The 25,984-nt window shown below is 45.7% G+C and overlaps 2 protein-coding genes, 1 long non-coding RNA gene and 3 other non-coding genes across 16 annotated transcripts in view; 5 read left to right on the top strand and 1 right to left on the bottom strand.

Annotated features, from left to right (window-relative positions):
- Positions 1-344: 344 nt before the first annotated feature.
- rps12 (ribosomal protein S12) lies at positions 345-4,213 on the top strand. Its single transcript, XM_054761499.1, has 6 exons — positions 345-454; positions 579-624; positions 1,515-1,631; positions 1,834-1,936; positions 2,185-2,286; positions 4,128-4,213. Exons 2-6 carry the CDS (start codon positions 611-613, stop codon positions 4,188-4,190), a joined length of 399 nt encoding a protein of 132 aa, XP_054617474.1. The 5' UTR covers positions 345-454; positions 579-610; the 3' UTR covers positions 4,191-4,213.
- On the top strand, positions 1,356-1,430 carry LOC129172758 (small nucleolar RNA SNORD101). Its single transcript, XR_008567087.1, has one exon. It is a non-coding gene; the product is annotated as a small nucleolar RNA SNORD101 (small nucleolar RNA).
- On the top strand, positions 1,666-1,748 carry LOC129172752 (small nucleolar RNA SNORD100). Its single transcript, XR_008567081.1, has one exon. It is a non-coding gene; the product is annotated as a small nucleolar RNA SNORD100 (small nucleolar RNA).
- On the top strand, positions 2,012-2,096 carry LOC129172751 (small nucleolar RNA SNORD100). Its single transcript, XR_008567080.1, has one exon. It is a non-coding gene; the product is annotated as a small nucleolar RNA SNORD100 (small nucleolar RNA).
- Positions 4,214-4,382: 169 nt separating the features above from the next.
- Positions 4,383-25,984, bottom strand: part of eya4 (EYA transcriptional coactivator and phosphatase 4) — a 47,112-nt gene continuing 25,510 nt past the window's right edge. The window contains exons 1-19 of one of the 11 annotated variants that reach the window (XM_054761495.1): positions 24,471-24,839; positions 23,631-23,704; positions 21,566-21,615; positions 18,841-18,962; positions 15,955-16,038; positions 15,579-15,656; positions 14,537-14,603; positions 14,321-14,460; positions 14,107-14,250; positions 13,939-14,021; positions 12,106-12,280; positions 10,727-10,863; positions 10,539-10,622; positions 7,213-7,302; positions 7,053-7,111; positions 6,597-6,757; positions 6,271-6,385; positions 6,069-6,190; positions 4,807-5,521 (exon numbers count right to left, since the gene is read on the bottom strand). In XM_054761495.1, the coding sequence (XP_054617470.1) occupies positions 5,319-5,521; positions 6,069-6,190; positions 6,271-6,385; positions 6,597-6,757; positions 7,053-7,111; positions 7,213-7,302; positions 10,539-10,622; positions 10,727-10,863; positions 12,106-12,280; positions 13,939-14,021; positions 14,107-14,250; positions 14,321-14,460; positions 14,537-14,603; positions 15,579-15,656; positions 15,955-16,038; positions 18,841-18,958 (1,860 nt within the window). In that variant the 5' untranslated portion in view covers positions 18,959-18,962; positions 21,566-21,615; positions 23,631-23,704; positions 24,471-24,839 and the 3' untranslated portion in view covers positions 4,807-5,318. The other 10 variants (XM_054761491.1, XM_054761492.1, XM_054761494.1 and 7 more) reach the window with 10 other exon arrangements.
- Positions 10,710-25,984, top strand: part of LOC129172099 (uncharacterized) — a 49,502-nt gene continuing 34,227 nt past the window's right edge. Inside the window, exons 1-3 of the long non-coding RNA XR_008566914.1 lie at positions 10,710-10,868; positions 14,099-14,248; positions 21,517-21,644. This is a non-coding gene — a long non-coding RNA (uncharacterized LOC129172099). The remainder of the gene's footprint in view (positions 10,869-14,098; positions 14,249-21,516; positions 21,645-25,984) is intronic.

Raw genomic sequence — 25,984 nt, 5'->3', positions numbered from 1 at the left:
GAAAGTATTGTCAGTGTACTATGAAACATTTGTTTATCCATCCGTTGTCCTCCGTTTATCCGGGTTCGGGTCGCAGGGGGCAGCAGTCTCAGTAGGGAAGGCCAGACTTCCCGGCTCCCGGCCACCTCCTGCAGCTCTACCCGGAGGACACCAAGGCGTTCCCAGGCCAGTTTGTGAGACATACTGTGACTTGAATAATCCCTCCAGCGTGTCCTAGGTCTGCCCCGGACCATTTGTTTACTAAATTACTTAATTACAACAAATATAGTGAACACGTGGTCGGCCAAGCATTTAACAAACAGTTGGCTCCAAAGTCATAAATAAAACACGTAAAACATGAACTGAAATTTCAACAGGCAATCCTAGGACGCCATCATTTGGGGGCCTTGCAGCGTTAAAGCAATGTCGCACACTGATGACGTCCTCTTTACCCGCTGTCCGAAAGGAGGAAAGGGTGCGTTTCTATGCTTGCGCCAACAATCCACCGGATTCATATAACATCCGACATTAATACTTCACCGAAACAACATATTTATGGTGGAAAATAACTGCTATGTCGTGTCTGTTGTTTATTGCAGAAGTTTAGGTCCGCCATCCATCCTCATCTACAATGGCCGAGGAAGGGTAAGCACAACAAAGTGGCTTCTCGAATGCTATAGTATTTGTGTCAGCTAAGCCGTTATGGGAGTGCTTAATAGTGACAACTTGGAGGTTAAGTTGGTTCCGATTGAAACGATGTCCTTTTTCTACAAAGGAGGCGACTGCATGGCGCATATGAACGAGGTAGTTCATGAGTTAGCCGATTAGCTTACATTTTATGCAGCCTCATTCAGTATAATAGAACTTTGCTTGAACAAAGTGCTATACTGTAGAACAGAAGTCAAATGTGTTCATATAAAAACTGTCTTATAGAATAGTAAAACAAAATGAATCTCGTGCTGCCAGGTAAATGTACAACATCCATTTGAGACTGTTAGCCTGTTTCAATACACATACTGTACAGTATCTGTGTAGGCTCTCAGTCGTACAGGAGTTGTCCATCGAGGAAAAGGCTTCTTGAGACGTCATCTGTACTTCTGTGAAGAAAGTGTCGGACGTTTCGCTCCTCATCCGAAGAGCTTCGTCAGCGAACTAATAAGTGCTGGTATTATTAGTTCCGAAGAGCTTCGTCAGCGAACTAATAAGTGCTGGTATTATTAGTTCGCTGACGAAGCTCTTCGGATGAGGAGCGAAACGTCCGACACTTTCTTCACAGAAGTACAGATGACGTCTCAAGAAGCCTTTTCCTCGATACTGTACAGTATTCAAGTAATGCCAAATCTCTGATAAATCTCTGATCTGCTGAGCTCCCACATGCTTGAGTGATGACTTGAATCTTTTGTCGGATACCCCTTCACTCTCCAATGAGTGACATTTGTGTTCTGACAAGCTAGCGGCTCCATTCCAGCCCCAAATGTTAGAACTGGTGCCCCTTATGGTGTACTTTTTCTTAAGTTGTCTACTTTCTCCAACAGCATTGCTGCCGGAGGTGTGATGGATGTCAACACCGCTCTCCCTGAAGTGCTCAAGACCGCACTAATTCACGATGGCCTCGCCCGTGGCATCCGCGAGGCTGCTAAAGCCCTGGACAAGTAGGTCTCCTTTTTAGATTACCCTTCTCCTCAAAGTATCAATGACGATACCTTGGCTCCCTCTTCTGAACACCCTGAGGAAATTGCCATTGTTACCCAATTCTTGTCTGAGATATGCTACTTCTTTGTCTAAGGGCTTGTATATGTATACGGTGTACATGTCATCCCATGGGAGTTAAAGCAGTGCACTTGTTCAATTCAGGCGCCAGGCCCATCTGTGTGTCCTTGCCGCCAACTGCGACGAGCCCATGTACGTCAAGCTGGTGGAGGCCCTCTGTGCCGAGCATCAGATCAACCTAATCAAGGTGAGAATAGAATTGAAACCTCATTGGTAAAGAAATGGGAAGAGGTGTCCTGTCTGCTCTAGTTTGATATACTGCTGTATCCCTGATGATAAATTTGGCTCCCTCTACTGAAAGCTTGTGATGAGATTGCCACTGTTACCCAATTAGTGTCTGAGATACAGCCAAGAGTACCTGTACTGCTTTCTAGTACCAATTATCTACGACATCGTTCATGGAACGAGAATTACAATGAGTGCTGTCTAACTCAGGTTGACGACAATAAGAAGCTTGGCGAGTGGGTTGGTCTGTGCAAGATTGACCGTGAGGGCAAACCCCGTAAGGTGGTGGGCTGCAGCTGCGTTGTCGTCAAGGTAAGCAAACACCACCGCCTTTTTTTATGAATATGAGAAATGATGACAGCAGTGTCTGACTAATTTGGTCGCTACTGGTCCATTTTTAGGCTTAAAGGAAAACCACTATTTATTTTTTTTGCCCATCCACAATCCTTGTGACACATCTCTCGTTTTTTGCATTCTGAAAACGGCTAAAAAGTAGCTGAGCATGCACACAATGAGATGCACCTCTTCTGAAAAACTCCAAAAGCACAGACAACGCTTCATTTACATCATGTGACCTGCATATTAACCAAGCTACAGCGACATTATTACTAACATTGTTATGCCAAAGAACTTGTTACTGGCATAGAGACACTTGGCCACACCACACTGGCTACCTACTAGCTTCTCCACGCCCTCGCACAATGTGCCAGGACGCTAGGTGTAACGCTATGTTGCTACGTGAAATGGATGCACCCATGAAGGAAGTTCCGCTAATGCTTAAAAGGACCAAAATATCTGAAGTATTGCATGTTGAAGTATTGAATGTCTCACAGCATGGATAGAAAACCATAAAACCTTGTTGGCTTGTGGAAGTGTTTTTATGCCAGTGCACTCATTACCTGCCTGTTTTAAGATCTTTTAAAATGCACAGAAACGAGATGTTGTGGATGGGCAAAATTCCCCAAAAGTGTGGTTTTCCCTTCAAGACCAAAAGTGCTTAGCTGAGTCCTTTTAGGGTTCCTCACTGGGGAGTACTTGAGACGGTACACAAGATGAGGTTTTAACATTACTTAATGAAAATGACACATTGCAATCCACTTATTTCATTTCTACTACGTTACTCTTGTGCACTGTGTAGGCTAGAGACCCCCCCCCCATCCACAAGAGCTCAATTTGTTCATGCCAAGGTGCTGAATCCAATGCACAGAGTGCACCCTCTTCCTGCCCGTTTGGAGGCAAGAGACGAGAAACGGACACGTATGCAGATATCAATGTGTCGAGGCTGCTAAAATTAATTAATTTTTAATGTTGGTGTGATCAATGTGTCATCCCGGGCCGAGTGCCCATACGACCATTTTTTCCTCTTAACGAGAAATCTTGTCACGTTTTAATCTTGAGACCTTGACGTGGTCTTAACATCCCCAGTATGGGTATACCAAGGGATGTCAGCCTTTCTTCTGCCAGTCAAGTCCAGTTGTTGTGCTACATGCCACACAGCTGTTTTCACAACTGGCTAGAGGAGCGCCATGGTACGAACCCCGTCATCTCAACTGTGGTGGCTGGGGCCCCTGAAAGTGGCAACATGCTTTGTTTGCTTACCTCTTAACAGCACTACAACTTGTTATCCAGTTAGCTACTATAGAGTGCACTGGTGTATGTAAGCCACACCCACTAAATTTAAGGGGGGGGGAGGAGAGAATTGTACATATACAAGCCACACCTATCTATATGCCGCAACATGGGATATGTAATAGAGGGTTTTGCTTTTTAAACCAGTCGATTAAATAAATGCTTTTTGCCAAACAGTGCGTGTAAAATGACAAGTTAAACTGCAAGTGTCATTCGTTGCCATCCTCCTCCTGGGAACTGAAACCACTAAAGTCGTCATCTTCAGCGTCACAATTGAGCAGCCTCTTAATTCCTTCGTCACACACTTTCAGTCTATCTTTAGCTGTTGTTTGAGCTGTCCTCTTCATGCGTTTTGAAACCCGTTAGTGGACGTCTTGACAAACACTGAATAGCAATTCTAATGGGGCTGTAGTGGAGCGAGCCACATGAAGTGGCTGCAGTCATGTTAGGCAGGTTGTGAAATGTTCGTTGGGGTGGTCAAAGTGTGGTTTCTCTAATTTGGACCTTTTAAATTCCCGCCACAGGACTATGGCAAGGAGTCTCAAGCCAAGGATGTCATTGAGGAATACTTCAAGGCCAAGAAATGAGAATAAACTATTGAAAGGGTGAATTAGTCTCATGTGTTCATGACTGACGGAGCTGTCGTGTGTTTTGAAATATGATTAGAATTTTCAAGAGAAAATGCAAAGGTGACTTGGAAGGAGTTTAGTGCTTTTTTTTAATATTTACACTTCTGAAAAGAACAGACATGAAAACACTAAGGCACAACACATGATGCACATCCTCAACCCCCACCCACCCCAAAAACACAACTCCATTGACACACCACCCACACTTCTGCCCTTCACTTTATTGCAAATAATTTACACAAACGTCTGCTTCAGACTTGTTAGAAAGGAAACACAAAAAAGCAGCTTGTCCCTACATGCTGCCTGTACAGAGACCAGCCAGGTGCGGATGCCGTCGTCCACGTGGAGCTCCTCAGTCCTTGTTGCTCTTTAAGACCATTCAGTTTGTAAATCCAGATGTTCAAAACAATTGCAGTGTATAGTGTCTTAAGTAGTTCTACAAAAGCGGGTGCGCGCGTCCGCTGCCACAAGTCCATGTTGAACACTTTTACAGGTACTCAAACTCCAGTGCTTGATGTAACGCCAGCAGGTCCGAGTGGCTGGATATCCTCCAGAAGGGCATGTTATGCTGGGGAGAGTACACAAACACTGAAGAACAAGCTGATGCTGGATGTAAACTCTGCAACAAACACTGCAAACAAAGTCCATGCGGTCCTAAAAGCTCCGTAAGCGTTTGGGGAAATGTTTGCTTTCTTGCCAAGTGATCTCTAAATGGGATGCAGACCTCGGCTAAAGCCCAAATCCTCATTTTCCACCTTTTTTATTCTACAGATTTTGCCCGTTTTAAGTTATGTTTCAATAAATTCTGGGGGGGGGGGGAGACCTGACCATGTGAAATGTATATTTGAACATAATCCTGCTGAAACATTCTTGGCATGAAAGCAATTCAGCACTCACACCAACAATCCCGACACCCACTAACTCTAACTGGAGAAAACTGCATTTTTGCACATACAGAGCAAAACTATAACACTAACTTAAAGCAGGACCCACAAACCAGATTGTTCAAAAATACAACCATTGAGTTTTAGTTGCACAAGACTGACAACAAACCACAGCAAGTGAGGGGAAATGAAGCAAAAAGGACTAAAGTATCAGTACACCTCTACAGCAAAGACAGGCAGCCTTCATCCAATCATAAAGCTCACACTGCACCCAGTGGGCGGGGCCACAGTAAGGTCCATTTACCTTTTTGGCCGCCTGCTCCTCTTCCACACCGTCCCCCACTACAACATACACTACTTTCCTGCCAAACCTTTGCATTATGCGCTCAAAGCAACTCTCTTTTCCTGCAAATAAACAAGAAGGAGGGAAAGGGGGAGGGGGTCAAAAAAAAAGCTCAAAAGGTCATTTACCTGGCCTGCTGCATGCTCTTCATCCTTGCCATCACCAATCACAACATATGTAATGTTAGCGCCGAAGCGGGAGACTATACGCTCAAAACAGCTCTCTTTGCCTGGGGATGAAAAATGGCTTTCACAGGGTTTCACTTTGTTGTTCGTGTGCTTCAATTAGAAAACATCAACTTTAATGTTGGCATGCCTCCATAAGTATTCAGTTAGATTCTACAATATCTATCAATACAGAATGTGACATTTGATTGCTCTTTCCATATATGCCAAATGAATATGGATTAACAATTGCCACGTCCACAAGCATGAGGTCTTCGGGTTTCGATAGTTTGGATTGGGTGCTAAAGCTAGAAAATGTCAACTGTCTCTTCTGTATTGTCTCAATATGGTATGATGTGAAGTTGTTTCCATAGGGACCACTGCTCCATCAACAGGTTGCAAAAACTACTGTGCTTGCGTGCACGTGTGTGCGTGTGTGTCTTGCCTATTTTTGTCGCACTGTAGATGTTCTCAATGGGGAACACAGAACCGAGACTGTAGAGGAGAACCTTAGCGAGCGCCGGTATGAGCTGCGTCGTGGTCACCAGCACGTTGACGCAGTTACTCCTGCCAGGGGAACAGCAGCAAAGTAAGCGAGAGCACTTTAGACGTGGGGGAACGATTTCAATGCAGACTATGAGAGACACCTGGAGCTGATGATGGACAGCGACTTGAGGGCGTGAGTGAGCCAGGAGTCGGTGAGAGCCTCTACCTCGGCTCGGAGCTGCAGCCAAGCATCCCTCTTTGCAGGACCCAGCAGACCTGCAGGGCAGCATGGACTCATTAGGACATCGGGGGTGGGGGGCGTCATTTGTCAATGCAGAGGTAAGGCCAAAATCTCCAATATGAACAAAATCATGTATATGTACAGTATGTCCACTCAGCTTGTGCAGGTGTAGCTAATGCGGTGGTCAGTTGAGTGTAAGCTAAGGCCTCCCGCACCCCCCATCCCTCACTCATCCTATTGGCTTACCCCCTACATTGTTTTTGTACGTGCTATACAACTCTTTGACCCGTCGGTAGCGGAAGGCCAGCTTCCTCATCCAGTCGACGCCGCCGCGGACGCCCGTAGCGAGGCACAGGTTGGCGCTGGTCGCAGCTGCATGGAAGCCATCAGTTGCAAAACTGTAAGTACTGTCGATCACAACAATAACATGTTTTATTTGGAGGATCTGCTTTGCCGGAACAAGAAAAACATTGAACTGAGTGAGCGCTATAACAAAATGACAGCTAGCTAGTTTGTCTGTGTAGGCTCTCAGGCGTACAGGAGTTGTCCATCGAGGGAAAAGCTTCCTGAGACGTCATCTGTACTTCTGTGAAGAAGTACAGATGACGTCTCAAGAAGCCTCGCTAGCTAGTTTGGTCATTTCATGAAAGAAACATCTTATTAAAGCATCGCATTCATGTTAAATCACATTGCAGTTGTCACCTTAAGTCCTGCCCGTTGTCATCTGATGACACGTCATCAATGTGTACCTGATCACACTCCTGTAAACACACAACATGATGCCAAACGTGTTACGCAACATTTTACCAGCAGAGGGCAGCAGTGCCACTGACATCCCGCTGCTGCTGCCCTGGAGTCTCACCTCCAGGTCGTTAAAGAATAAGTGCGAGTCCGCCAGGTTGAAAATCATCTCTTCCATCCTCAGACCCAGCGTGACGGCCATGGGGGGGTCCTGCGCGAGCATAAACACCACCACCACCAGATCAAAAATGATTTAGAAACAAACAGTCATCATTACTGTACACATGCGGACAGACGCGTTGCACTTGTTCTCTCCCGTCAACATTCCTTCTGGCCTGGTGGGGTGTGCGCACGCGTGTGTGTGTGTGTGAGGCTCAGCTGCAAAAACCATCATGTACCATAGGTCAGCGGGGGTCGACAGCCCGCAGAGCGATTCGCTGACGCTGTTGTTGCACCAGAATAGAATAGACCCAGCGAACAGCAGAGTGAAAGTGGGTGAGAGAGGCACACACACACACACACACACACACACACACACACGCATTCCCAGTTGGGAGAATGTTTTACAACATGTCTTCATCCCCTGTGAGCACTGGCCACACCGATGCTCTTTGTGCGCCACAAACATTGTTGTAGGTATTTAGGCTTTCTTTGTGATTAAACAGACTTTCAGCGGTGCCACTTGCACCCATGAAGGCATTTTAGTGAGGATCTGGAGAAATGTTGCTTTCACTGACATTTTTCTGTTATGCTCTGCATAGAGCAACATTGTGCAAACATTTGATCCTAAAGTAAATCTATTCCATGCTGAGATACCCTTTAACAACAATCGCATGCAAGGAGACAAACCGATACAACCCGAAAGGCTGCTGAAACCCTCCCCGAAATGAGGGGAGGGGTGAGCTACTCCTCCTGTGGGGGATGGAGACGGTGAGGGACAGACTCGCATGCCTGGACACATACTTTTATCAGGTGCAGGAACATTTCCTCGGTTAAACAGAGCCCGTTGGCATGGAAACACCATTGGAGAGACTTTTTTTTGAAGGCATGAGGTCACTGACCTCGAGCAAGTGAGTGTGCTGTACTGGCGTACAAACCATCTAGAAAACACGTTCCCATAGGAAACAATTGGAATTGCTGTTGTAAAGTTTGCACATCACATTTCAACATTCTTCATTTGCCATCCACTTGTAAAATTTAGGGCTGTCAAACCATACCAAATTTTAATACGATTAATCACAGTTTTCAAATGAATGAATCATCATTTGCAACATTTTTTTGTTTTATGAACAAAAAGATAAATGACAGATTCGTATGTGAACAGCTCCAAACCAACAGGGCATTTAAGTCATTTCACTCACGTTAGCCGTGTTGTTATGAGCCATGAGGAGGTGCGTTCAAAGACACCATGTAGTTTTGAAGTTGAATTCACTGTTTTGAGTGTAGTGGGATTTCCGAGCACACTTAAATGCAGCAACTTGTACTTAGACGTGTTTGTGGGTTGGAGTTGATGCTGTTGGAATTGCACTGCTGTTGATGTGGCAGACTGTGGGGGGGCACGCTACTGTGCCTCATATCTGCTGTGTATCCATCTGCTTGACACGGTGTGAATGCGTTCATTATGCTGGAAATGTCATTCATGAAATCAATTAGTTAACGCGCTATTTTGACAGCCCAAATAAAAATGTTTTCCAGAAACATTCAAAACAAATCCAAATGCCCGACCCAACATGCAACACTCCTTTCGGTCTTCTCCCAACACTGTTGTGTTGAAAGCAATTGTTGCTGTCTGACAAACGAGGCTTCTTAGCTTATGGACCTGTGGGATGCCACACTGCTGTGTGAAAGTGCACAGCTGCCCCAATATCCTGCGTTGCTGGGTTCCGTGTTTAAGGCAAAGGCGTATGTCACACGTGTGGTGTGCAGGACTTGCTGTGTATCGGCTCGGTTACATCCTAGCTTCCCAAAGGGGGGTACGCCCATTGTCATAGTGGGCTGAAATAAAAGATGTAGGACCGATACTTACATACTTTATTCATCTCCAAGTTAACCAATTAGTCAAGCTTCATATTTGAATGGAATGAAAGTTCAAAATGGTTTGTCTTTTTAAGTGTGCAGGAGTCGGGGGTACATGGCTGATGAGGTACGTGCCTGTGAAAAGTTTGGGCCCCGTGATCGGATGCCATGCCTGTGCTGCTCACAACCACTAGGGGGCACATTCGCACCCTCTAATGAGCATCATTTCTCAGCATTCTCGTTCCATTTCTAGGGGAGTGAGAAGTTGCTTTGCAAACATGCATTGTGAGCGTGTGAGAACGAGGCTCCTCTATTTATCCTCAAAAGGCCAAACAATATTAGTTGTGGTCTGTGAGAGAGGCGACTCAGGGTCCCGCGGTTGCTATGCCAACAGTGTAAACACTATTTTGGGAGAGGTGCGAACAGACGCAGCTGCCGCTATAGCTCATGCGAAGGAGCGGGGGTGCCGGGGGCAAGGGGCTAACGCTCTTATTTTAAGGCAAATATTCCGGCGCATTCGTGCAAATTCTTGGCCAACGCTCAGCAGGAGATGATAAGTGGCCTTTTATCAGGAGGACGCGTCATGTGACTGGTGCGTTTGTTTACAACTCACTCTTTAGCCAAGACTTGACTTGTCTTATCGTCCTTCGGTATTCAGCTTTGGTTCTCTCAAAGGAACTCAGCTCCCCAACCCTCAGTGTCACCATGGAAGATACCTTGACACAATCACAGGAAGTGATGGGCGGGGTTTACCCTCCAAGACCCCCGTGAATGCCAAACACCCCCCCCAAAAAAAACAGTATTACAAAATGTGCAGTTACGCAACATCACATTTTGTCAAAGCTTCAAATGCTGAGACTCGCTATTGCTAGCTATTCATAACTGCAGGACTCCTCCAGCACTCTCTGCCCTGCAGATAGCGCCAGCGCACGAACATCTAATTGTTTCCAACGTAAAGCGGAGAAAGGCAGTGCACAAATACGCCAGGCAGGGAATGTACTGTACCGTATAGCTTGCGTCATTTGCAGCATTGGTTCTTTGCCACAAGGGAGACATTTTCACATAGTATCGCACAAACCCTAAAACTTCATTAAGGGTCACATGGCAGTCATGGCTGCCCTCAGAGCTGTCAATGTATAGGAACATGATGATTTCCCGTGCCTTGGATGATTATACTTGACCATAACTTGCTTTAAATGAGAAGGGCAGTGAGAATGTAGGAAGGAATGCTTGGAACATCTTGTTGTATGATCACATGACATCACATCACAGCTGAGAGGAAGTGCACACGGCACAATTCTTACGTATGTCGAAATGATACGAATACATTTGGAAGGACAAAGATGAAGTGCGTGATTGACACCCAGGCCAGTCGTAGGAGCTGTGTGCTGATTCTGTTTATTTTCCAGCAACGACGTGTGGCTGACTCACCTTGCCGTATTTCTGTGCGTAGGAGCCCGTGAGCAAGGAATGGAAGACAATGATGGTCTCATCCAGATCCCACACAAAAACCCTCTGCAAAGACATGAGGCATCAGCAGTCCCCCCCATAAAGCATGTAAAACACTAATAAGTGCTCTTTGCTTTGTTTTTTTATTCTTATTCTTCTTGGTGTGTTACCTCCAGGTCACTGTCTGGGGGAGGAGAGGGGTTGTTCTTGCGGCTCCTGCCTCGCGACTTGGACCCGCCACTCCGACAGGCTCGATCATCCAGGTCCTTGATGGGCGTGGAGGGCCTCTGCACCGCATCAAAGTCCCCTGAGGTTAGAAACAAACGAGTAGCATGCCGCTGCATTTTGTAATCCCACGCTGCTAACGCTACATGCGTTACAAGCACCACCCTGTGGAAACTGGATCCAGACACGCATTTGCCCCGCATTGTTATGTCTCCATCAGAGGGGGGGAGAGGACGCAAAGAAGACTCAGGGAGTTCAAGCAGGACATGACACGTCGTCCGAGCTCTTCAAATCACTGTTGCGCAACTACAGCCAAGATACACCACAGAGATGTCTGCACGTGGACTAGATGGGCAAAAGTATTGGGATGCATGCGCCGCACAGACAGGAAGTAAGACCCTTTTTGCAAAAGCATTAGGAGTGTCTGGCAATCAGGGATGTTCTGGCTTCTAATCCCATTTTTTTATAGTCTTGCTGAACTGATCCAATCCGATCCCTTTTTTTAATTTATTTTTTTAAATAATAATAATGTTTGTTACAAACATGAATTTGTGGAATTGAATACGGTCATAAAAATAGCTCTTCAAAGCATTTCAAATAATGCCAGCAAAGTACTGCTGAATGTACTTTTTTACAACACGGCATGACCAGCGACCTCTGTGTGTCACGTCCCTAATCCAATAAAAGACCCAATAAAAGTCCATCCAATGAAAGCTAGAACATTGGAAAAAATGTGCGTGCAAAATAGTTTTGGGGTAGGACTAATCATCTGATACGGTCATAGGTCAACTTGTGCTGTCATTTACAATACATCACTTTTGTTGCAGTGTGGCTCAGAGTTCCGAACGCTACACGGCAACCCGATGGGCCCGATCTCGTGGTGGTAGCCAATATTATCCGATCTTCAAAATAGAGCAGATCGGCAGCCGATCCCGATCCTGAATTCGGATCAGGGCACCCCTACTGGGAATTCTGGTCCATTTTTTGCTTTAGGCTAAAATTCCAGTGCTTCTCAAATAGTGGGGTGCGTGGGAGGCTGGGAGGACTTTGAACATTAGTGCAGACCTGCCAACATGTGTGAATTTGTTGTACTCAGCATTCCATTTGCAAACGCTTGCATGCATTTTGTTGCATTTCGCTGGTTTCAGTTTGGAGTTCAGTACATTACAAGCGTATATTATCACTTGGTATTCAAATCAATGATATTTCAAATCTGGGGGGAGGCGAAAACATTTCTGTCCCCCAGTGGGGGCATAACAGAAAACAATTGAGAACCACTGACATGGACCCAAAGAGCGGTGCAGAAAGTGAAACCACCACCAACCTGGATGGAGTTCTGCAGCCTGGCCCGTCATAGCAGGGGCGGGGTCTTGCAGCTGGTAGGCTGCAGTGGAGCCGGTCCCATCCACACCACTGGAGGTCATATACGTCCCGTACGTGGAGGCGGAATAATACTGGGCGTACTGGTTTTGGCCAAAGCTTGTGTACGAGGGGTAGTCCTGCAAAGAGAGTGGGATGTTTTCTGGACGGACTCCAACTGCCTTCCCTCGCTCTTATCGGACCCCCTTTTATTTCTATTTCCAAAACAGTTCCAGTCTGGAATCGCTGCTGGCTTTTACTGTCCCAGAGGAGAAGAGAGGGTGCTTTTATGAGTCAGCTCCGTCGGTCTCTAAACGAGAGCGTGCCGCACAAACATCCACATTAAAGCCCCCATTTTAGGGGCCTTTTTACGACCAAAATACAATGCATCAAACAGACATGGGCGAAAGTTTCATTTCTGTGTCTGTAAAATCATTTTTTTCCTTTGTCTTAACTGCTCTTGCAGAGACAAAACAAAGCTCGAGCTCGTTGGTGACGTCCGTTGGACGGCGCGTGTTAACATCTGCTCCGACGCCGACCACTGCCAGGGAAAGTTCCGTGGGAAAGTTCATATTTAGGCTCAGGCTACCTTTTCAAAGTTAAGGCGGCGGTGCGGAATCATTGTGGGATTGGACTAACATTCGTGGGGAGAAGTACATTTTTTAAAAATCACATGGCGTGAGACGTCCGTAATGCCAGCATGCACGCATTTGGCTTTTTCTTTGGCTTTGTGTTTTATGGTTCTCAAATAGCGTATTTTCATATGTGAATGGCAAATGGCAAAAGTTGACCCCGGAACTGGTCATTGTCATTCCCATTGTTTCTTATGGAAATCCAGTCAAACCTTTGTTTTCAGATCTTTTAGGTTTGCTCAAAAATGATTGCCAAAATTTTGAACTAGTCTGTTTGCCCTCTACCATATCGTTCTGCAAAATCGACCCAAACAAATCACCCGACACGTTGCTGAATCGCTGTCAACGTGCATTTATTTACTGCAATCACCCACCACGGGGCCAAAAAAGCTGTGCCAGCAATCTGATCAAGACACTGTTGAATTCCATCTGGCCAGGATGTATGGGAAGTCCTTATCAATAATAAATTCAATCCATTCACTATTTAGAATGATTTTGCATCGTTTTCTGCATGTAAAACTATCATTATGCTCTATCACATGTATTTTTGTTCATAGTTTTGGGCTTCTGACACAGACCAATTCCATTTACATTACACATGACCCCGCATCCTTCAATTTCTATGCACAGTGGTCCCTTGTTCACAGCAGTTAATTGGTTCCAGACCTGACCGTGATAAATGAATTTCCTCGATATAGCATTCAATGTTAATAAATGGAAGATTTTCGTAGTTAAGGCATAGAAAACCTTTATGACTTTCTACAAACGCTTATAACACGCCTACAGTCACCTTTACACTTTTATTATTCATTGTTTACATCACATTGTGCAACTCTTACGCTGCAGGGACTTGAGATGTGAGCTAGTGAGCTAACCAGTTAGCCTCAAATTTATTTCTTCCAAACTTAAAAAGCCAAAAACGTACCTCTTCCACACAGAATGGGGGGAGAACCTTTTTTTCCACTCTATCATGTGGGACACGCCATGGCTGACTTGATGCAGTATTAAGGTAATGTCATGTAAGCTAATGTCATCAATGTTTTGTGTCATTACTGCCACCAAACGGCAATATTGTATGCGGCCCTCAGTGGAAAAAGCCTGGGCACTCCTGCTTCAGGCCAAAATGTGTTGCTTTAAAGGCTCATCGATGCGTATAAAGACAGTACCTGCTGAGCAGCAGTGTAGTTGGTGGGACTGGACACGGAGTTGTTGGTGGCGTAGAGGCCTGAGGAGGGGGTGAAACTTGAACCTGGAAGGTGAACAACAAAAGACACATTGGAAAAACACAGCAACGCCTTGTCTCACCCTTTTTTCTTCACATTGTAGATCCAGACCTGGCATCTGGTAGGGCGAGTAGGCCGTCTGTCCGGGCTGAGGCGTGGTGAAGCCGGGGCTGTAACTCAGGCCCGTCTGGAGAGGAGACTGACTCTGCGCCAGGCCGCTCTCTGTCTTGATGCCTGGCAGCATCACGCCCAGGTCTGTGATATGACAGAGAATCACACATTTGCAACATGCCGCTAGTTCATGCTTCTACTGATGCTGTGTTACCGTAGCCAGACAGTCCATAGGCCTGTCCCGTTTGAGAGTACGTGTAGACGGCAGACTGCTGCATGCTGCTGAACTGGGGCTGGCCCGCGTAAGTCGGCATGGACGGGGCAGGCGGTGTGGAGAGGATGTGTGGGTAAGGTCTGACAATGATCAAACACTGAGCATGAGAGCACATAAAAGCAAGTGACAGGAGTTTCCAGAAAGAGGCTAGCTTACTTAGACGGGTAGAGAGGAGGAGAGTACTGGTGTGCGGAGCGAGGACTGTATCCGCTGCTGGTGATGACTGCAGACACATCACAAAAGGGGTTATTCCATGGGACGTACTGCGGCCAAAACATAATCACTTCCACCACCAGTGCCCAAACATTTCAATGGATGTAGGGGGCCTCTTTGGTATTTTTAGATTTAAAATTTTGTAAAAAAGGCTAAAAAAAATGCTTATTATTCTACTTGAGTTGGTAATTTGGCCGCTATATGCGGTCAGATATTGACCAAGGGAGACAAAATGGGTGGCTGCTGGCTGCGTTGGACAGGTGACTGCTATACACAGGGTCTATAACATGTAAATTTGCTGGGGGGGATTTTTCAGTGTGTCTTAATATTAGCTGTTTCTCCAGATTTTCACCTTTCATTTGTGTTTTTTTACTACAATAACAATTTTTCTTCATGTTTTTGGACAAAAAGGACAACTTTTGAGCACCAGTATTATAATAATGTTCAAAAAGTGACTTATACAATACTTATACAAAATAAAGCTATGTACTATACAATGGACTACACATCGAGGTAATACTACATTGCCATCCATGTACATGTACACTATAATATATTTTTGCACTACTACAACATTGTTTACGCTCTACAATAACACCATAACACCAACCTGCAACACCCAATATTGGTGTAGTGTTGTCGTGTGGACAACTGCCAAGTTGTCCCGTGGCCTCCTGCTAGGAAAGTCTGTTGTTGTCATTGAGATGTCACGCTCCATAGTTTAGTGTGTGTGTGTGTGCGTGTCCTAGTGTTAAAAATGAGTGTGACGTCATCCAAGGCTGGGCAGCACTTTTGGGGATTAAAGCTTTCAACGAGGCCGCCCCCAGCCTCAAATTGATGTTGCTGTGCGTGCGTGCGTGCATGCGTGCGTGCGTGCGTGCGTGCGTGCGTGAGAGAGAGCTGACACCTCGACCTGACGCTGCCGGTCAATCCCGTAACACATACAAACGCGCGTGTGCATACAGTATGTGTGTGTTTGTGGTACCTGAGCTGCCGTAGGAGTCTAGAGCTGCGTCGCCTGTCGTGGTGACCGCCTCGCTGTTGTTCATGGGCTCTGTTTTCACTCCAAGATGAATGAAGACGCTAAGTGTTAGCATGTGAGGACGCAACCAAAAAACACACATGTAGGTTTTGCCCCATTTCCACCAAGTTGTGGTTGGTTTGATATTAAAAGTGTTGTTTTTCCACTTGGTGGAAACGTGGCTTTTACATGCACAGTCGGCTGCAAAAGGACACAAAACAATTCACAGCAAACTAAAACAAAAAGCAATCTGAGCTGATTCAGCACAAATGGGCTTAAAAAAACAAAACAGAAGTTGCAGCAATGGCTGCTGTCAATTCACACACATGCACCTCTGTACCATAGTCCTTGGAGGCGGGCGCTGGGGGCGGGCTGCTGCAGCCCAGCAGCCAATCAGCCGTGTTTAGAACGGTCATGTTTTCACCTACAGGGGGTGCAAGGCGGGAAGGCGGTCAGGACAGGAGGGGGGCATGAATTGATGCCTTATTGTAAGCAAGATCCCAGCAGGCGGCCTTGGTTTGTGTTGTGTTGTTCCCAATACAAATACACATCACAGTACTTGTGTACTTTATTGCTACTAGTGAACACGAACACATACTCGCCTAAAACACTGAAGTAAAATCCTGATGCTGTATTCACCCAAACGAGTTATTGGAATAATTCACGTTATTATCTAAGCTTACGCAATGATGCCAACTGTTTTATGTCAAGGCTTTGCATCATGGCTCAAATGGGGCTGTACATTTCTACAAACATGTTTTCTTACATGCCTTTTCTACTTCATCGGCTTACTATTATTTTTTTCATATAAGTTATTGTCATTACACCAGGAAAAATAACATAACTCTTAAAGAAAGAACACATTTCTTGTAATTTTGCACAGAAAACTAATCTAATTAACCACAGTTTTCAAATGAATTAATTGTGATTAATCACCATTTGCCACAATGTGTGAAATATGGCCATTTTTGCTGTATTTTATGAAGAGAAAGATTACTAAAGATTACTGGGCACAATTACACATATTTGGATGCATTAACATCTTAAATCAAGCTCAAAGATAGCACACAGTATTTGTCTACCGCTTGTCTCTTTAAGAGTAGCAGAGTCACACTTTAACCGTGTTATTAAGCCAGGAAGGCTTGCAATCAAAGACACCACGTAACTTAAGTTGAATTCGTGTTTTGAGTGTAGATGTGTTTGTGGGACGTCTGAGCACACACGAATGCAGCAAACGGTATTTCTGCACTAAGGATGGCGTTCATGACAGATAAGAATATCCACGTACTGTTTTTCTTTGTCTTTCTGTTTATTTAGACCACACATACACGCAGAATCAAGAGACTGTTGTGATTTTCTAGTGTCAGTGGGGTAAGTGTCATTCCCAGGACGAGCTGACCAGACGTGTTTGAGTCGGATACGGTGCTGTTGATGTGTTCAGGTCAGAATAAACGTTTTAACGAGCGGCAGACTCTGCAGGGACACTTGAGGCGCCGTCTGCCATCATAACAGAGAGCTGTGGCTTGAATGGTGCGCATGTGTTAATGACGGCAAGTAAAACATACGTACTTTGAACTATTCTACTCAGGATACTACGAAAGATCTAGTTTTGCAAATAAGTGAATGACTACTTGTAGATAAGCTGCGTTCCTGTCATTGCACAAGGTCTGATGAAGACAAACGTGTCGCCATGGAGACGACCCCCGTAGCTGCCTGATGTCAGTCCAGGGGAATGTTAGCGATGTCGTTTGTTTTGGCCGCCGGCGTGCGGTCCCGCCTCGCCTCGGCCCGCTTCGGCCGCTAACTGATCTCATCGCAAACGATTAAAACGATCCGACTGCGTGATACAGCAAAAGGTCAAAGCTAAGGACTGAGATGGTGAGAGAGGACTTTGGAGGCAGCCATGACACCAAGTGATGCTCTAACGCTCTTGTAGAGGAAATAGTTTCCAGTGGGATTTCTTTTTGCCAAGAGTGGCGAGCGTGTGTGTTTACGCTTGACTGCTCATGCCAGCGTTGGCACGTCCACAAAAGGAAAAATGTTCTCTGACTGATGACTTTGCAATGGATGTCATAAACGTTGATTGTATCAATCACATGATTTAGCAGAGCTCTAAAACAGTTGCTGATGCAGAAGGCACTTTCTAATATGGACTTTATATTTAATACAGAGCTGTGAGAAACGAGTGTGTATAAACAAACCGTGATGCATGTATTCTCCTTGGCACAACCCTCTTTCCACTGACGACTGAATACTGAAAATCAAAGGACGCGGACACCAATTTTGATACTGTGAAAAGGCTAAAACCGGTCCAACATACTGTAGGTATGCTAAAATTATAATATATTGTTATTAGCCTAATTTGTATACACTTTTTTCATATTGTTGCTTTTTTTAATTCTCCTTTTTTTAGGATATACCGTGGGCCAATAAAAAAAAAAAACTTGCTGTGCGCTGCAAATGGTCACCCTGGGCCTAGAGGGTTTGACTAGCATACGTTACCGTAATATCCGGAATATAAGCTGCTACTTTTTTCTCACGCTTTGAACCCCGCGGCTAGTACAGTGATGCAGCTAATTTATGGCTAAAAGAACTACACTTCCCACGAGTGCACACTAACAGCACATTTTGAAATCTTACGCAGCGATCATGTTTTGATCTGACACATCTTAAGTACGTTTGATCAAGTGTAGAATTACTACAGCTTGTGGTTGGGCTGCTCGGACTGCCATCACCAACGGGTTTCGAAAGGCTGGACTACAGCGTGATGGCAGGCTTGTAGGCTACTGTTATGCTAGCCACATTACGCGCACTGTTTGGGGGCAAAAGCAATTATTTAATCAGTAGTTAAAAACATTTCTGTGTACTAAATATCCCATGCGGCCTATATTTGTACTGTACAAATCTATTTTTCTCTTGAACGAGAAATCTTGTCATATTTTAATCTCGCGACATCTTGTGACACGAGACCTTGTGACATCCCTGCACACAAATCATTGATTCTGCCATTTTTTCTTTTTAAAAAGAGGATTTTTTTTTAACTCCCATATTTCTTTGCCATTTTATTTAAAACTATTTTTTTTGCATTGCTTTCCAGCCTGGCACAGAACAGGTCTGCACTCCGCTGGTTGGGACCCCTGATTAAATTTTGCACGAGGTTACGTGATCTTAGGGGTGGTCCATTTGACCAAGCTCCGCCCTACGGGGTCCACACATGGCCACTCACCTCCTGTTCCATTGGTGGTGATGGAAGGGCTGCCCAGGTTGTTCTTGTCCAGCTTGGAGCCCGTCGAATCCCCGCCTCCCACGCGGTTGTGAGGACTGGCTAGGTCCTGCATTTCCATAGACCTGAGGGGTCATGGGTCAGGGGTCAGGGGTCAGGGGTCAGGGTGTGCAAGATATGGAAAAAAGTATTTTTGTTTATCTGGGTGCATAGATGGTACGTGTAAATAAACAAAGAACCACAAAACCACAGCCCCACGTGTGTGTGTGTGTGTGTGTGTGTGTGTGTGTGTCTTGTCTTTCTATGCTTATGTGGCATCCCACCTTTAATGTGGGGACATTTGTCATCACTGGGCCATCTGGGCAGGGAAAAAAGCACTAGCACCAGCTCCTTTCCCCCTCTTCAGTATGATTTGTGTTCGTAGTCACGATGCCCGCAGGCTAGTCACACTCGCACTGCTTTGTGGGCACATCAAAGTCTGAGATGGCAGCGATGGAGGGAGAATTCAAACAAGTGTGCATTGCGGTTCTGGAAGGCGGGCCCGGCTCGGCTCAACTCGGCTATGTAGCAAGTCCACGCGTGGCTGACAAAGCCGCAGTCAGACCGACAGCTTTAAACATTCCGCTCGCACCCGACAAGAAACGGCTCGGCTTGACACACTTAAACATTCCGACTCAACATCTTTTTTTATGTGCGGTTGAGATGGTAATCAGCGAGCTCAGCTGGTGCTCTGAGGGGGCGTCCTTCACATAACTTGTGCTGTGAACCGGCACTACTACTACAGGTACTTTGTTTGAGTGTTTCTACAGGAGGAAAGGATGCTTATCCACACACACCCGCCAGAGGTGATGGCAGCAGTTGGTGTTTCAGGAACTCTTCTCCTCTGCTTTTTACATGAACTCTGCCTGCCCGTTCCTGGGACTTTTTGTAAAAAAACCCAAAAAAACACATTTATTCTGTAGCATTTTGCGATGCAACTGTGAGTGACAGGCGACAACGGGCAGTAAGACCATACAGAAGAACACGATGGCCAACACTGCCCAGCCAATGATAACATCCCGTTTGCACGTATCAATTCATTACGTCTTTACGTTACGTAGTACATGCTGCTGTTTTGCTAACGGGGCAGCGGAGTTCCGAGAGCTGCGTGCGGCTTGCTAAGTCGTGTGTTGCGGCCTCCTTGTGCCTCCTGCCGCCCACGGTCACGGTCACGGGAGTGAAATACGCGTGAGTCACTTAATAATTTCTTGTGTCCGACCTGCAGGTTGATCATTAAAAGTCAAACGCAGGTTTGGACTTCTTTGAAAGTGTCTAAACAAGAGAAATGTGAGAAAATGTTAACGTATGTCTGAGAAAAGTGTATCAAGTGTACGGTGAAGGTTTTACAGCCTTAAAGCATATACAAGTAGAATCATTGGAAACAAATACAGTTGGCTACTTAGCAGATTCCACTTATTGCGGGTATTTTGGGAACCTATCCCCCACCATAAATGAGGGAACACTCTCTCCATGATGAACAGAATCAATGGTAAACAAGACAAAAAGGAAAATGAAATGACAAACTAGGTGTTTCCTACGAGACTGGGATGATGAATGGGATGAGATGCCAGTAAAGAAAGCTAGCTTGTGAAATACGCCTTGCTGTCCTTTTCCACCCTCTCATACACTAAACACCACAGGAAGGAAGCTGGACTACCTCAGCTCTCAGGTTTGGGACAAGTGTGATACTACAGTGTGCACGTCTGATTGAGCTCCGAGGAACGCTCAGGTTGTTTGCATGTCTGAAAAATTTGGGAGAACATTGCTGACCACCATGGTTTTGAGAAAATTGTTTTTTCATTTTTAGTGTAAGAATTTACAAAAAAGACGACTTCCAGGCTCCCCCTTCAAAAATGTGTTCAGGGGCTAAAGAAGCTAAGCTAACAGATGCACTCATAACACCTCGTCTAATCATTTGTGTTTGTTAAAAGTGGCTCACACGATTATTTAACATAAGCACAGCATGAAAAGCATCCTGGCTGGTCCACCGGAAGTGTAGACCACTAAAGTAGCCCATCAACAGCTCCAATCTCGTCAATAACTCCAATGATTACGTACCAGGGATGCTCCCATCAGGGTTTTATGCTGCGATACCGATCATCCAGGACTGAAATCGTCCGATACCGGTACCGATCAGATGGATTAATTATACATTATTACATTATACAAAGAGTGCTATTGGCCAGGTGTACCGTATAAAGGAGAAAATTCCAAGGTCCTTTGACTGCCAGTGGACCCAAAAAATAGGTACTTACTAATAAAAAGAGTAATTGATGAATAAAGGGGGGGGGTTACACTTTCAGAGGATGATATGTCTTCTTTAAGGAGACTTTGGATGTGAGAGTACATCGCTGGAACGTGAGAAAGCACTCGGCCAATTCTGTGTCTTCCACTGCTGGGAAAGGCTGCTCATCTCGTCCGTTGAATTCAATTATTTTTTGGGTTACTAGCTTGGCACGCACGTACGCGTGAGCGTTAGCTGCCGTTTGAACGAGCCTCCAAAACTCACCATCCTCCGTCAATTGTTTGTTCTTCAAATGCCGTTTTAGAGCTGTTTTAACGCGCTGCCCCTGCAACATGCTGTAGTTTCACGTGTGGCACGTCTTGGTAGCTAAGCTCTGCTTTCTTTCTGTTATTCAGGAAGCCATGGACGCAACCATCACACACTGTCCCACACCGGCATTGTTACCTGCTGTCTGAAGGGTCTGGAACATGAGAGTCACTGTTTGATTTCTTCACCTGCAGAGGAAGCACAACACAAACGTGAGGTGAAAACACACACACACACACCTAGCAAACCTCCAACGTGACACATATAGTCCTGGCAACGCACGCATGCACGCACGCGCTACGTGCAAATGGCACAGTTGCTAACAGTCACCTCCACGTTTGAACTTTCTCTTGTTCACCCTTGACACCGCGCGCCCCCCTCCCGGTTCACACCCCCTTCCTTGTCTAACTTAAAAGGGTTGGAAGGTCATGCCGGGGTCATGTTAGGTCAAGACGGGGGCGTGCTCTTTTACCCTCTTAGACGGAGCGACACCATAACAAGGCAGAGGAGTGGTGGTGCCCCAACCAAGACATTTGGGCACGTCAATCAATACATGCTGGAACTTGTACTTTATACCCGTGTGTGTGTGTGTGTGTGTGTGTGTGTGTGTGTGTGTGTGTGTGTGTGTGTGTGTGTGTGTGTCGGTCATCTTGTCTTTATATACATTTTGTATTTTTCTATCTATCCACCTTGACTGTGGGACAATTTGTCTTGTGTGTGTGTGATTCTTGCCTTACTATGTTTGTGTGTGTGTTTTTGTGTATCTCCTATCTTAGTGTGGACCACTTTTGGCATCCCACCTTAATTGTAGGCCCCATTTTACACAGTGGGGGACATTTTGGTTTGTCCACACACAAAAAAATGCTACACTGTGTGTGTGTGTGTGTGTGTGTGTTGTCTTCTCTCAATAGTTGTGTGTTTTTGTCTTTCTAGCTCTTTGTTGCATCACTCTCGGCATCCAACCCTAAATTGTAGGCCCCATTTTTCTGAGTGGGGACATTTTGGTCCAAACAAAAGAATGCTACACCATGTGTGTGTGTGTGTGTTGTTGTATTTCTACCTTTGTGTGTTTTTGTCTTTCTATCTCTGCGTGGCAACACTCTTGGCATCCCACCTTAATTGGGCCCCGTTTTTGGGGACATACTAGTACATACTTGCTTGTTCTCACACTTTAATGCTACAATGCGTGGGTGTGTGTGTGTTACTGTATTTCTATATTTCTGCGAGTGTATTTTTGTCTTTCTGTCCCTGCTGGGCGCGATGCTTGGCATCCCACCTAAATTGTTGGCCCCATTTTTGTTAGTGGGGACATTTTGGCTGGTAAAAACAAAAAAAACTAGTCTGTGTGTACGTGCTCATGTCTTTCTAAATTTGTGTGGCACATCCCCACATTATTGTGGAGACATATTGGTTGGTCCACACATGAAAAATACGAGAATGAGAGCCTTTCACCCCTTTAGACAGCGCGTGTGTGCGTGTGTGCACATTCTCTATTAAAATTCCTCCCTCTTATTTGACCCAGGAACTAATTAGGACAGTAAATGGAGGGCGGAGCCACAGCCAATGTGTACCAGCTGCCGTGTAATGACTGTGTCAACACGCCGCTGATGTGTAGGCCACGCGTGCAGGAACACACACAATGAAATGGACTGAGGCGGTGTGTGTTTGGGTCATTTCTAACTAGCGCAATCATTGTTAAGTGTGAAGAAAGTGCTTAGGCAAGCGGGTGTGTATTCGTGTCTGTGTGTCTCAGGGCTTTTATTTTGGCGGCATGGTTCTGATTAGAGGATCCTGCGGCGAGCCAATAAGAAGCAGCACTTAGCCGTTTAAGACGGGGGCCACAGGTCAGCCGTTGGCCCTCGCGTGGATCGCTTTACACGCACAAGCCACTTTCATGTCGCGTTTCATGCTTTGCTGAAATTTAACAAGGCTGTCAGTCACGGCGCTGGCGGGCGCTGCCGTGAGAAAGTGCATACGAGTATGTGCGCGCACGCGCATGAAGAGGGAACAGACAATCCTGGCTGTTTCTGTCTCGACACGATCCGCGACAACACAAGCGCACTTTGATCCCGTCGAGCTTATCATTGTGCTTCATGCGTGCACGCTTTCGCTGAGTGACGACATCGCTCAGTCATTCTGCTCTCGCTTTGACTTCTACCAGAAAAAGCCAAGTTCATTCTCGATCATTCTCTGTAGGACGCACTTCCTTCACATTATGGTGGGTGGAGAAGAGCTGCTCCTAATGTTTTGACCCTTGCATGCATCATCATTCCAATCCTGGAAGAAGAAAGAAGAAGTCCGTTATGTTGCAGCCCGGCTGAAAGCCATACAGCCTCTCTGGTGGCCAGCAGGCCCGTGACGGACTCATTTGTGTCATCCGAGCCACTTTAAAAAGGCTGACCTCTGACCTGGGCGCAGGTGACCGCTCGTTTACACCGCCTGCCTGCCTGCCTAATATGGACGACTGGGGGGGTGGGGAGAGAACTCAGGCTAATTAGATTTATTCACGGGCACCATTACGTTAGTGTTGTTGTTGAATATTTGCTCATCACCCGTCACCTTTGTGCAGCCTTACTGGGCTTATTGAATGAGCACAGTGCTAATATTTTGACATTTATTTGCTTGTTTTATCATATTTAAAAGTTTACTACGTTTACAGAATACTAAAAAAAACATCACGCATCACGTAATTAAAGAAAATATGCCATTGTAAATAAAGTGAAATGCCATTTCATTTTCACTATTTATTATAATAAATATATTTGGACATTATACAACAAAAATACACTTCCTGTGATTCAGAAATGCTATTTATTCACACTAACAGGCCTTTTCATTAGGAACACCTGCACAATCCAGCACATGTTCTGATGACCCTTTCTAGTATTTTGGTGACCTGACTTAGCCAACCGTGAGGCTCAAAATATTAGAACCAGCTCTCTATTGCATCTGCAACCGCCAACGCGTCCCGCTTCGCATGCAGAGGTGCTGCTCATGAGGTGCAGACGTGTAGAAATAGGCAAATACATCCAGACCGTCTTACCTCAAAAGTGCAATCAGGTGACTTTGCAGTGCTTTACATCCACACATTACACAGCTGCGTCATCCACCACACACACACACACACACACACACACACACACACACTCGGTCCAATCCGAAGTGTGTCTATCGTCCTGCAGGTGCCACGTTTCTCTCGCCTTTCTGTGCTTAAAAAAAAAAGCTACATTGTTTCCCCTCCATTCATTCTTGCAAAGTCCGACAATGTTTAGAAAAATTAAAAAAACAAGTGAGCGTTAAAGGACACTGTTCACTCCACGTCGTCCTCCTGGACTATACGGTCCATCCATGCACAGCTGCTGTCTTCCTTAAGTCCACTAATGGGGAGCGTTCCACTCACCCTTGCTTCCTCTCCTCTTCCTCCTCCCCTTCTTCTCCCTCCTCCTCCGCACACTCTCTCTCACCTGCCACTCAATCCCCACTTTTAGCCTGGTAACTTTCCTCCACTTCAAAAGTGTAAAAATCACTACTTCTTATGTTTGAAAGCGCAGTGCGAGACATGATTCAGTACGGCAAGATGTGCATGCAATAACAATGTGGCACCGTGGAGGAAAACGTACAGGTCAGACTATAAAATTCACACCACGGGTCCTACTGCATAGCTTCGCATCGGCACCCGAGCACGCCACGCACACACAAAAAACAGTCTGTGTTCATTGTAGCCACCTGGGGAACACGTGTGAATCACTGCAACTTGACGCCACACTTAGGCCCGTCGTGATAATCGATAAAGCGATGAATCAAACACTTAAAAAAAGCAGGTGGATAATTATGACAGCCTGGATAAATTGCCGTGTGCATGTGTGTGTGTTTCATTTGCTGGTCTCTTTGTGCCACACAGGCTGGATGACAAGAGGGTTCACTCTGCATGTGTCTGTGCACATTGCTTCTATAGTGGAACAAACAGAGAGAGTGGGCCATCAATCATCTCGTTCAGCCTCTTTATGGAGGCGGAGCTACTAGTGAGCGGCTACAGAGGGTTAGCGGTCAGCCTCGTGGGACAGCATACGCTGACATGAATGAAGGTGCAGAAGCCATGGTTTCTGAGGCAAAGCCACAGCCGACAGCCCCAGTAGGAGAGCCTTCGTCCCGACCGTCAACTCTTCCTGAGGTGTTTGGTGGGCAAATATAAACAAAACGGTGCACACTGACAGACAGTGTCACTGGCTACGTTGCAAAAACATGCATACAGGCAACTTCTGTGTCAAGCTAATGTCTCACACAGGTACACCGTACGCAATACTTGAGTACCATCTAGTGGTTCAAATGTGAAGTCATCCAGTCATTCAGAAAAAAACAACCATTGGTTAGCGCCCTCATTTAAACCTTGCAAACTTTTATGACCCTACCTCTGGAAAGAATCGGAATCTTTAGGAATCGGAATCTAAAGGAGGAGTCGGAACCGCTCAAATTCATACGACGCCCAACCCTGTGTGTGACTTCACAACGCTCCATCTCGTCCGAATTCTGCCATTGCCACTTACGGTATTAAGTCAA

The sequence above is a fragment of the Dunckerocampus dactyliophorus genome, chromosome 19 (genome assembly GCF_027744805.1).
Source record: "Dunckerocampus dactyliophorus isolate RoL2022-P2 chromosome 19, RoL_Ddac_1.1, whole genome shotgun sequence".
Classification (NCBI taxonomy): domain Eukaryota; kingdom Metazoa; phylum Chordata; class Actinopteri; order Syngnathiformes; family Syngnathidae; genus Dunckerocampus; species Dunckerocampus dactyliophorus.
Note: the sequence above shows the minus strand (reverse complement) of the source record. Positions and strands in the feature narration are given on the sequence as shown.

Bases quoted from the DNA above. Each gene is read 5' to 3' on its own strand.
- rps12 (XM_054761499.1), top strand. The intron at 1,937-2,184 runs GTGAGAATAGAA...TGTCTAACTCAG, and splicing joins ATCAGATCAACCTAATCAAG to GTTGACGACAATAAGAAGCT. The intron at 2,287-4,127 runs GTAAGCAAACAC...TTCCCGCCACAG, and splicing joins GCAGCTGCGTTGTCGTCAAG to GACTATGGCAAGGAGTCTCA.